The 12,126-nt window shown below is 42.1% G+C and overlaps 1 protein-coding gene and 1 long non-coding RNA gene across 2 annotated transcripts; one reads left to right on the plus strand and one right to left on the minus strand.

Annotated features, from left to right (window-relative positions):
• Positions 1-2,250: 2,250 nt before the first annotated feature.
• Positions 2,251-4,847, minus strand: LOC136428373 (uncharacterized). The gene is made up of 2 exons (XR_010754611.1): positions 4,732-4,847; positions 2,251-3,760 (listed from the first exon to the last, which is right to left on the minus strand). It is a non-coding gene; the product is annotated as an uncharacterized lncRNA (long non-coding RNA).
• LOC136428372 (sodium-dependent lysophosphatidylcholine symporter 1-A-like) lies at positions 3,672-11,322 on the plus strand. The gene is made up of 12 exons (XM_066417824.1): positions 3,672-3,771; positions 4,720-4,849; positions 5,231-5,309; positions 5,802-5,947; positions 6,581-6,671; positions 6,924-7,039; positions 7,563-7,646; positions 8,586-8,669; positions 9,036-9,169; positions 9,672-9,809; positions 10,280-10,456; positions 10,981-11,322. Exons 2-12 carry the CDS (start codon positions 4,733-4,735, stop codon positions 11,054-11,056), a joined length of 1,242 nt encoding a protein of 413 aa, XP_066273921.1. The 5' UTR covers positions 3,672-3,771; positions 4,720-4,732; the 3' UTR covers positions 11,057-11,322.
• The last annotated feature ends 804 nt before the right edge of the window (positions 11,323-12,126 follow it).

Here is a 12,126-nt window from a genome sequence, read left to right on the forward strand (position 1 = left end):
GGGCCCTGTCACACTTGTGCGTATATTCAAGTGCGTGTGAGTTGCGCATTAACATTTTTTTGGGTTTAAGTAAGGTTTGTGGGGAAAAAGTTGTTTTCTACTTTGACCTACTGTTGTGCAGCCTTGTGATCGAACCTAAGAAATTACTTTTTCGGCTGCAAATCTAACCTAAACCAAAAACATGTTAATATGCGACTCATGCGGACTTGCTTATATGCACAAGTGTGACAGGGGCTTTAGGCTGTGACCCCACTACATGTATGTCAGCTTTTCATTGCACTGTCTAACTGTAGGTCCCAACTACAGTATCGCATCTGCAGGGTGAAAGTTTATGGGCTTTGGTTGAGCTACATTGACTGACATACCTAGTTTTGTTTCGTAAAAATTTGTACAATTGTTTAGGGAAAATCTTTGTAAAAACATAGATCACATGGTTTTGCCTGACAAAATGCAGTGATCAAGCTGGGCATCATTTTGTACAAACTTAAAGGTTTTGTGCCACCTTACTGTAATAACGGGTTCTGTTTTTGTTCTGCTTAAAAAAACATATGTCTGACTCACTTTTGTCCTTGGTTGTTTGTAAGATTGGCAATAAAGATTAAATTGCATGGACACTCATTTGCCTTAGAAGTTGATTGGATGTTGTGTCCACACATTTTCTTGCAGCATTGTGATCCTTAAATAGTATACTTATACTATATTGTATAATGTACCAAACATCAATTTTCATTCGAAGGACTATCAACCACTCATAATTTTTTTAGTTTCAAGCACAGTGTATATCGCAGCACTGCACAGGTTTATCATGGATCTGGTTTCTAGAACTATTTACACGTACATAGACTAATACACTATTGAGCAGCACACCGGCAATCTGATGAAGATCCGCTAGGAGCGCACCTGCACATGATTGTTTGGGAATGAATAGTTCTCAGCACCAAGGCCAGGGTAGTTTGGGAATTTATGGTTTTCAGTATCATGGGCAGGATATTTTTTGAATGAACTGTTTTCAGAACCAAGGACAGGATAGTTTGGGAATGGATAGTTTTCAGCTCCAAGGGCAGAGTAGTTTGGGAATTTATGGTTTTCAGCACTGAAAGGATAATTTTGAATGAATTGTTTTTAAGCACCATGGACAGATTACTAGTAGTTTGTGAGTGAATTGTTTTTAAGCACAATGGACAGATTAGTTTGTGAATGAATTGTTTTTAAGCACCAAGGGCAGGATAGTTTGTGAGTGAATTGTTTTTAAGCACCATGGACAGATTAGTTTGTGTGAATTGTTTTTAAGCACCATGGACAGATTTGTTTGTGAGTGAATTGTTTGAATTCCAGTGATTCGATATACGATTTCAATACATAACTGCTAACGTATGTTCATTTATGGCAGGTGGAACAACTACAGATACCAAATATGCAATTAAGGGCCTAATTCGCACAATAAGTCACGAAAATGTTATAATTCCTTTGTGGTGAATGATGGGAATTTCATACTTGTGGCATGTGTAAGCCATGCGTAGATTATGTAGATGTGGAAGTCCTGCATGTTCCATATTTGAATGCACTTCTGCCAAAGGATAGAACTTTCCCACATACAATATATGTACCTTGGGCAGAGAAGACCATTACTTACAATAGGTTATGCTTATTACGATCTTATTTGCATAATCAATGAAACAAGGTAAAACAAAAAATATAAAAGGCGAAGCGCTCCAGATATCTCACGGAGGTATGAGGTCTCCGAACTCTTGTTTAAGTGTGTCACCAGTGTTTGATTAGGCGTCCACTGCGCTGTCGAATGATTACAAGCCTTAATCCCGAACCCAGGGCACTTTGGGGTACTGAACATAGAGCAAATGTATTGCAACGTATCTATAGAGAAGGGCAAGAAATTCATTGGTTTAGATACGTTTACACGTTCATGTGAATTCAGACATGAAGTTGCTGACATCGACAGGGGGTGGGTCATCTCATTATCTTTAGTGCCGTACATTCTTTAACCCAGGTGTTGGTTCTAGTTACTCATTATTTGCTGTGGGTTCTGTAGCCTAAAGAACGATTTTAGTATTTTACAAATGCAGCAGTCGGGACGCCTACAACGATCCCTTCTAGTCTTAGATCCCTCTTGACTGAAAATAAAAAGTACATGTACTTGGATTATGCAGAGTTATGATTAGCGTATTTCAATTATATTAGTCTTGGGAACAAAAAGAGAAGAAGAAAACATAACAAGACGCATCTGTTTGTACAACTTGTTGACATGCGACTAAAGATCAATCTGGTCGATGCAACATTTAGGTGAAGAAACGTTACATCCAAGCGCGTGGGTGTGTCACTGGCGACGCTTTAGGTAAGTAAAACAGAACCTTTAGTAAGTACGTTTAATAGATCAGAACACAAGTAGTAGCACAAACATGACATAACCTAGACGTTCAGAGAAGTTGTAGTCTACTCTCTTGTTTTGTGACACCACTAGGTTCACCTTGGTGTAATTTTCTATGGTACATAATGAATCACTTGGTTATGTTTCCTTTACATGTACAAACATTAACATATGCAGTATGAATCCTATTTCCAGGTTACTATCATATAATGTTCAATAGGCGCTGAGCCCGGAGGACTATAAAGATTTTGAATCTATAGCTAAGGTCGTTCATTCAGTGAGTCAACCGAGAATCAAAGAAGTATTTTAATCGCTTTACTTTGCGCGACTGAAGTAAACTTGCGGTGTTTTTTTCTCGAAAACCAACACTGTTTATCATTCAGACAGGATCGGTGAGAATGTCCACTTAATGATGAAGCAAATAGCACTGTGTCCTAAAGATTGACGAAATTTTCGCTCCCTTTTCAAAACATGATATTCCTGGTGCTATTCAAGTCGAACCATCCGACAGCGACACCGGGACGTCATACGGATCAGGTGACAACAATGTCGAAGGAGAATCCAAAGCCCCTCCGCTTTTGGAACTACCTGTGTTACGGTTTGAGTGCTGTTGGATGGAATATAACTTCAGGCGCCATCGGCCTTTTCTTCCCTGTGTTTATTCTCGAGGTGGCACAGGTAAGTAGTTTTCGTGTATGATTGACAAGAAATGATCCTAGGAAACTTTTTACATCACACACGAATGACCGTTCTCTCTTCAAACGTAAGCTGTTTGATAGTCTTCATAATTTTTATATGCAGCAAATATTAGTATAGCATTAGAACCGGACAGACATTCATGGAAAAAATCAAAGAGGATATACGAAACTGATCCATTTCAGCCAGTTGGACTGATTTCAGTTCGTTTCAAGGTGTGCATCTATAGACTTTAAAGATATGATGATTCAGTCCCTTGACTCGTGCAATATGTCTTATCATCTTTCTAATTATTGAATGAATGGCCATGCAAGATGTTTGACAAAATGGCGACCCCAAAGTCCTACTGATGACCTTTGGCCATTTGTTGACAGGCAGTGCAGCTAGTTCTGAAATCGTGAAGCGATGTTTATCACTTTTGTACAAATGAAAATCTACAAAAGAACTAACATTTACTTTCCTTGGTGAATTGACATTATGTACATTGTTCTGCTACCATTCTATCACAAATAGAAATATTCTAGTTGGCGACAGATTGCCCATTTTTGTCCAACACTTTCTCCGTTCCAGATCACGCCTGCGCAGAACTCCATATTGACGACGACGGTCGCAGTCCTGTCAACGGTAAGCGGCTTCTTCGTCGGATTCCTGGTGGACGCAACCAACACGAGATGGGGGAAGCTGAAACCATGGTAGGTCGATCAGAACATTTGGAAATTGTCAGTTCAGAAATTGTAAGTATATCTAGGACAGATATGTCGTCCTTATGATAGAAAACAAGAATGTTTTATATTGTATCATTCTATGAATTGCCTAAGTGTTTTATTATTTTATTATTCCGCAACATCAGCTTGTCTGCCTGGCGTTCCGCTATGTTTTGTCATTTTTTGATAAAGAAGAAAAGAAAGAAAGAAAGAAAGAAAACAACAAAACTTCCATTAGCTGATCCAGGGAGGTTATATAGAATATAACTTCCTTGGTTGATCTTGTGTGTCAATCTCTATTACATCATGACACAGATATTTGCTGTAGCTATCATCAACATAAGTGGTTTACCCACTCCTTCATGGGGGGTTACTGTTGCTAGCCTAAGCCCCCCTCTCACTGGACCCGTGGCACTCTGGCGGCGTCGCTGCGGCCGATCGAATTGACAAAGCACTCAACGAATTTCATCGATACAAAACGAATCTTTTAAGCTTTGTGTGTTTTTTTGTTTTTTTGGTCATATTTGTACGTTTTGAATGATATTCCAATTATAAAGTCAAGGGTAACACAAATTCAGTTTAGGACGCAGCGACGCCGCCAGCGTGCCTCGGGTCCAGTGAGAGGGGGGCTAAAGGTCTCTTCATGTTAACCCCTCACTGTCCAAACAAATTTCGAAGTGAAACAACTACGTATTTTTTAGGAGCACCTATGTCACTGGCATCACAATACTCCACGTGTATATATATGTGGCAGATGTCCAGAAATGAAACGAAGCATTTGGAACATCAGAACAGTTTTGAAAAGGTCTGAAAAAACATGTTGTATCAAAAACCATTCGAGCATTCCTATTTGGATACGGGAAAATCTACGGTCAAGCGTCTACTTGTCAATAGCACAGCCACTGCGAACACTTTGGAAGTTTATTTCTATTTCAGGATTCTTCTCACCATGCTTCCGGGCGCAGCTTGTTACTTCTTCATGTGGTTTTCCCCTGACATCGTCAGTCCAACAGGAAAGCTGATGTGGTATCTTCTCTTCTACGGCGGATATCAAGTCATCATGGCGGTATGAACCTTCTGTCAGTAGAGAATCGCTTGACAAATACTGAAGAGCATTAATCCGCCGGGTTACATGAATCCGCCACCTTGAGTTTGACAGATCTCTAGTGCAGGTTTGCACAGTTTGGATGCACATGGTTGGCGATCTATTTTGACGTATCTTTTCAGGGTGGCGGAATTATGTACCCTGGTGGAATTATGTTCAAGTAGTAGATGCGCAATGGACGACGGGAAGCCGACGGGTGTATTTGCATACAACTATAGGTGGGTATGTCTTGGGCAACTGCTCGGGCGGGGAAGAAAAACTCGCTATTGATTGAGTTCGCGGAGCCGGGGCCTACAACCCATGATCTCCGTTAATAATTCTGTAGATCCTTCTATCTTCCAGGGATTTCTCAATGCAAGGTCCGCCCTCGTGATGTACGCGACCCAGGAACCGAGAGAAAGAGACATCCTGAATACATATTGTACGTATTACTACAAGACTAATGCTCTACCAAGTTGCTACACCATGTTTCTACATAGACTTGATGAAAGTCAACTGAAATTGTGGGGATATAATTTTAGCCCGGGATATCTAACTTGCCTAATGCTACGGTCCCAATTGCGCCGGTGCCCGTAGGGGGTGTAGTCCTGTCCGGCCCGAAGCCACACATTTGTCCCGGTGGACTGCCGGGTACGGGTGGGGGGTACCTCCCGGTGTTCGCACGATTAGCTCACGGCGTCTATTTGATTAAATTTGTTACCAACTCCCGCGTTCATTTTAAGTCCGGGCTAAGATGATTTGGGGTCCCGGCCGGGCCCAGAAAATATCCCGGAAGCCGCAGGGTGTCCCACGGGGCCATTTGGGGGCCACGCCCGAAAGTGAAAAAAACTACGTCAACTACCCGGCGCGACCCATTTTCCAATTGGGACCATCGCATAAATAAGATGAGAAAAAAAACTCCTTTGCTCCTTAGCGTCCGCCTTTGGCATTGCTGCATCACTGCTCGGCTTGCTGTTGCAACAAGGGACGTTTACGCTGTTCCATGCCGACCTTGGATACAACCCGTGTGGTAACGGAACTCACAACGGTACGGGCCATGGCTCGACTCGAGATACTGAGGTAAGAATCATAATGATGCTTTATAAGTTTACTAGATCGCTCTCACTCGTTTGTTACCTCCGTAAAGGAGGTAATGCCTTTGGCTTCGTCTTAAACTTCACAACACGCGATATGCCAGCACTCAAACAGTTTAAAGAACCCATCACGCATATCGATAAGAGTAGAGGGATGGATTTTCGAAATCAGTCCTTGCACGATTTGTACGTACATGTATTAACTTGAGTCTCCGCCAGGCCATCTTACGGGCGTATGGATCGTAGAAAATGGCAGAAAATGGAATAATTAGCCAGTAGAGTCAGTCCGCGGTGAAGATCCATTTCGCCCGCGTAGGCTGCGAATGAAACCCTCTGGTGACTTAACTCCCCTGGCGCATATTCTCCCTACAGGCGGCGTGGTTATTCTGGTAGAGACTACACCAACTTCACGTACAGAACTACATTCTAGAGTGCCGCCCCATGAGCTGACTTGCTGATCGTGTGCACCAAAACACAGCAATAACACAGTGTGGACCTACAAGTATCATATCGTTCAGTCGAAATGACTGGTACTTTGAAGCTTCCTGTAGCCTAACTGTAGACTACATTGTAAATCCCATCGCAAAAATCCAACCAGAGGCTTATTCGTCTTCTGCAGAAAACGGCGTTCATGGTGGTAGCAGCTGTTCGAACTGGCATCTTTGTACTTTGTGGACTGGCAGCAGTTTTCGGTGTTCCGGAAAAAAAAGGTATCGCATGCAACTTTTAATGTGTGTGTGTGTGTGTTTGTGTGTGTGTGTTTGCGTGTGTGTGTGAGTGTGTGTGCGTGTGTGTGTGTGTATGTGTGTGTGCGCGCGCACGTGTGTGTGCGTGCGTGCGTGCGTGTGTGCGTACGTGCGTGCATGTGTCTCCGTATGTGTGTTTATGGGCATCCCGTGGCCTGGCGGCTCTCCATGGTGCTGCAAGTATGGTTATGCTTCATTTTTTATCCTTTGTTTCAGATATCAAAAGAGAACAACGTTCGTTATTCGTCGTTGGTGACATCAAAGATCTCGTCCGCCATCGTCCTTTTCTAACGATGGCTGTAATCAGCACATTGTTGACGCTGGGTATTAATGTAAGATACTAATTTTCTACCATTTCAAAAACACACTATCAATGATTAAAACCGTCAAAAGTCAACCAACTAAGATCAGAGTTTTTGTCCAACACATGGCTAATTTAGCAATCAACTTAACATTGAGTTGTGCAATATGTTTCCTCTCTTTGCTGCCGACGTTTTAGAATCGCTGCTTGCAAACATTGTAGATTAGATACGTAAGCTCTAACACGCAGGAATAGAAAGGTAACCCAGAACGGTGCCCCTGCATTTTGTCTCTAAAGCCCCTGTCACACTTGTGCGTATATACAAGCCCGCGTGAGTTGCGTATTAACATGTTTTTGGTTTAGGTTAAGTTTGCAGCCGAAAAAGTAATTTCTTTGGTTTGATAACTGGACTGCTCAACGGTGGGTCAAAGTAGAAAACAACTTCCTCCCTGCAAAATTTACTTAAACCAAAAAAATGTTACTGCGGAACTCACGCGCACTTAGATATACGCACAAGTGTGACAGGGCCCTAACGTGACATTTGTATGTTGCAGACCAAGGGGACCTACTGCGCCTTGATGCTGCAGTATACCTTCAATTTGTCCGACCAGATGATCTACATTATGATCGTATATGTGGTACGTACCACTCCTGTGTTCCCGGAATGTACGATGGCCTACATTACAACATACACACAAGTTTTCGGAGTCGACTTGGGGCTGTGTGTAAGGAATTTGGGGCTGCTCAAGTGGAGTTGAAAACTAGTAGAAAACGCTCCTTGAGGGGGCCAGTGTTCTCCTTGCACAGTCCTGAGCAGACTCCAAGTCGACTCAAGACGCGTGTGTAAATCGGGCCATCAATAAGTCCTTGGCCTTACCCAGAAATGAGGCACACAACTCAAATTGAGCTTTTTATCCATATCCACCCAATTTGAAATCATTGCGGTCATAACTTTCCAGTCTACGTCGTCCTTTGTAAAAATCTGTAGGCAAGTGTCGAGAAAAACAAGGGTGAACTGTGATCAGAGTTGTAGGTCGTCTTCCTCATGCCATGAAATCTACGAAGACATTGTCGAAATGTTTTATGAGGAATTTCTTCGTATTTCAACTGAAAAGAAGTGGGTATCTGGCTGTCAGCAGTGCAAGTTGACCCGCACACGTTCATGCACCCCCCCCCCCCTTACTAACGTTACTGTGTGTCGCCAGCAAAGTAATGATCACAATGATTTGAATTTTGGTACACATTCACAAAATCATAAAAGGCCTTATAGCTTATGATTATGCCCCGAAATTTGCGTTGTGCGTCTAATTTCTGGGTGAGACCGAGAACTTATTGATCACCCCTCGTAGCGTGTAAAAAGACACGTGATGTGATATAAGTATCTACCTCGACGAGATTGCACTGTGTTGCCCGTACCATTGTATTGTAGCAGAGACGACAGACGACCATTTTGGAGAAAAAATTCAAATACAACTGTATTTCACATAACCGACAAAAACACTTTTTAAAAGCTGACCAATGACAACTGACTCCCTCCTGACTACCGGTACCTTTTACTGCGTTCACCCTCAATGTAGGTAACGGAGGCGGCAGTGACCTTCCTTTGGAATGTGGTTATACGTCGAATCGGCCGGACGAAAGCAGCATGCTTGGGGATTCTGGTAATTCTGATTCTTTGTACTATCAAGGAGGTTAGAAATATTTCAACCTCCTTGGTCCTAGCCGGTGTGACAATGGATATAAGACTAGGTAAAGGTGATGTCACAAAGCTTGTTTATTTATTCGTGATTACCTTCGCCAAGAAGGTTATGTTTTCGGGAGCGTGTGTCTGTCTGTCTTTGTGTGTGTGACCTTATTTGCATGATCAATTAGAAACATTTATGATACGTCACCCCAAAAGGTTAACATTATTTGGCCGTATGAGGTCGTGGAACTCTAGATTATTTCTGTCCTGGTAGTAAATATACAGTGCACATATCATAGGTGGGGGCACATTAATTTCTTACTGGTGATCCGGGTGATTTCAGGTGTTCCTACTGCCACACAACGCCGCTATCCTGATAGCTACCCGGGACCTGTTGGGGACCGCCCTGCTGCCGTTCTTGTATGTTGTCTCCATCTGGGGAGGGATAGGAGAAGGCTGTATTGTTCTTGCATTAAGGTATGTTGCCATACATTTTGGGAATTCTACATGCAAATGAATGACACTCTTATGTCGCATATATATTCAAAATTTCTATTGAACTTAATTCGAATTCGTTGCCACGAGCCGAGTCACGTTCCCTCCTACACTTGAGGAGAAACAAACAGTTTAAGATGTTATGAAGAATTAGATTTAAACTGTTCTACGACTAAAAAAAAGAATGCATTCTCTCAGTCTGCCTCAGCTTTCAGACCCAGTCGCTTTGGACATGTGAGTTTTATCCACGTGTGGCGTCAGCAAAGGGTCAAAGGTTGTTGGAAGTCGATGTCGTACCCCGATTGAGAGAAGGTTGCCTCCTTTACTCCTCTCACAAAGTAGTCATCCAGTATCCAGAATATCAACACCCTCCAACGAACTGTCTGACCCGGTGACTAGATACGATTCTTGTTAATGTATCTTACAAACTCGAATGAACATTCCTCCTACTATTCGTAAGATGTGATTATGTGCACAATCACAGCATTCTGCAAACGGATGTCATCGATGATTTTGAGCTCAAAACTGGCAACAAGATGGCGTCAATCTTCTATTCCCTCTGGGGATCTTTAAGCGGTATCGTGAACGCCATCAGCGCTGCTATCTTCAACTGGATCTTACAGTAGGTTTTGTGGCATTTTCATAACGTGTAAAGAGAGATCATGTAATTGTAAGTACTAGGTACTCTCCAGCAGAGGAGGGGTTCCGGCTGTTTTTATACGTGTTTAAATGCGTTTTTGTCGGGCTTTCTACTTTGTATTTTTTGGGGGGTTTGAAGAGACAAAAAAATGACAAAGTAGAAAGCCCGACAAAAACGCCTAAAACACGTCAAAAACCAGCCGGAACCCTCCTCTGCTTGGAGAGTAAGTACTAAGCACTCGTAGCTGTCCATAGTATTTCCTCCATGCATGTACAAACAAAACTCTAGTATGCATTGCTGTTGCAAACCATGTCCTAATTTCAATAACTTGTAAGAACTAAGGTTTATGACTATCCAGAGTCATTTGTAATTTAACGAAGTCACTGGGGACCCAAAATTACATTACTCCTGGTTGATGCCAAGTGCTTTCTACCACCGAAACAAACCCCCAGGGTCGCCAACTACAACGCAGATGACTGTGTCCAACCGGGCAGCGTGAAACAGGTGCTCCGGTATATATCGACGGGCACGCCCCTGGCTGCCTACACCATAGCCTTGATGTTCCTCATCTGGCTGTACCCAATCACTGAGGAGTCTCGCATGAGAACTAAGATGGCCCTGGCAGCGAGGTCTGTATGGAAGTAGTTAATTGTTGTTGTTAACATTGCATTGCCTATAGCAAGTAGGGGTTTATAGCCCTTCCTCTTTATCGCGCCAGAGGTACCTCCTCAAACATGGGACCCCCATTTTACGTCCCTTCCCATGTGTAGTCCCAGTTACCAACCTATTGGAACCAGCTGCAGGAGCTCACCTGTGAGGCTGCTACCAGATGAATCACAGAGTCATCCCGTGAAAGTAATTTACACCAATATCTTGAATAGAGCATATTACCAGAACGACAGCGGGATTGACTCTCCAAAGGAATAGGCAGTGTTCCCTTTCAAATTTAACGCCATCCTCTTGCAAATGTTTCTGTACTGTGAACTAGCCAACCTCAAGTGGAAGAAAAAAAGACTGCTAGACTATAGCTTCGCCGTTACACTGTGCAGCAAAATAATGATTTCATTATAATCAATACAAAACAATACAATCACATAATCAATTTAACAGCGTGATTTCCTCTTAATATCTGATATTCACATTTTTTATACAGGAGAACAGCGGCAGTTGACGAGAGGAGAGCTCTTCTGAATAACACGGATGCTGTCTCCGTTCAAGAAAGAATTTGAAGCTCGATATCAGCATTTGCTTATTTTTTGCCTCTTTCCCTGTGTAACGAACATCTAAATTAATACTTATATTACATTTGATTATACCTTCACGTTTGGGTGAGAAAAATCATATGATTATTAGATATACAATAAATGTAGTTATAGATATTTATCTATTTGATTGCATTAAAAGCATTTCGCGAACTGATGGTGTTCTGAAATGAACTTAGATCACGAGTTGTGATTTGTCAATGAAATGAAATGAAATAAACACCATGGCGTTAGACCAACTTTCATTTCATTTGTGTTGAGTCAAAGTTAAAAGTGAAAGACCTACAGACATACCAAATATCCAGGCAAACCATTCAGGCCTTCTCAGAGTATTCTCTGAGGCATTGGTATAGCGGTCTCACGGCGAGATTTGTAAGTGTGAACCATGGAATGCTTTATATGGAGTGCAATGCCATGTATGTTGAAGATGCCCTTATGCGTGAAAAATAGCTAGGTGATGACGAGGGTTATGAAACAATAAATCCTTTGTCATCATTCTTTCATCGGGAGGTAACGTTAAGTTGTCTTGTGTCAGAAGAGGGTGTCACAAAAACAAAGCAGCTTCCTCTGGTGATAACGCTTATATTGCACTTTGTACACCATTCAGCATTTCGACATGAAATCTGTATTTATTGACAAACAGACAAAACACCGTTGCCGTTTTTCTACACATCCTCTTGCCCCACAGAATAGAATTGAAATTTGGACGTGGTAGCCCTTTAGAACGTGATAATTCATAGTAAATGTACACTGAACCATTTCTTTTGGTAAAATGATAACTAATATCCTATTGTTTCGTTTGTGAAATGTCTTGAATATTGTGATTCGTGACTTAAATGGTTGCAAAATTGAAAACAGTCAGATAATAAAAAAAGGCAAAATCCCCTTACAAGCCTTTCGCAATTTCCCCCTTCCCGAAAAGACTGGAATTTGACAATTTGACGGTCATTTAGCCACTTTTATTGAGGCGGCCTGGAGTGGTACTGCAGATTGGGCTCTTTATAGGGTATATCATCCCAACTTATAGAAACGTGAAA

The sequence above is a fragment of the Branchiostoma lanceolatum genome, chromosome 2 (genome assembly GCF_035083965.1).
Source record: "Branchiostoma lanceolatum isolate klBraLanc5 chromosome 2, klBraLanc5.hap2, whole genome shotgun sequence".
Classification (NCBI taxonomy): Eukaryota; Metazoa; Chordata; class Leptocardii; order Amphioxiformes; family Branchiostomatidae; genus Branchiostoma; species Branchiostoma lanceolatum.

Excerpts from the sequence above, each read along its gene's own strand:
- LOC136428372 (XM_066417824.1), top strand. The coding sequence starts at position 4,733 with ATGCTTCCGGGCGCAGCTTGTTACTTCTTCATGTGGTTTTCCCCTGAC. Across the intron at positions 7,647-8,585 it reads ACATTATGATCGTATATGTG|GTAACGGAGGCGGCAGTGAC; the intron begins GTACGTACCACT and ends CCCTCAATGTAG. Across the intron at positions 9,810-10,279 it reads ATCTTCAACTGGATCTTACA|GGTCGCCAACTACAACGCAG; the intron begins GTAGGTTTTGTG and ends ACAAACCCCCAG.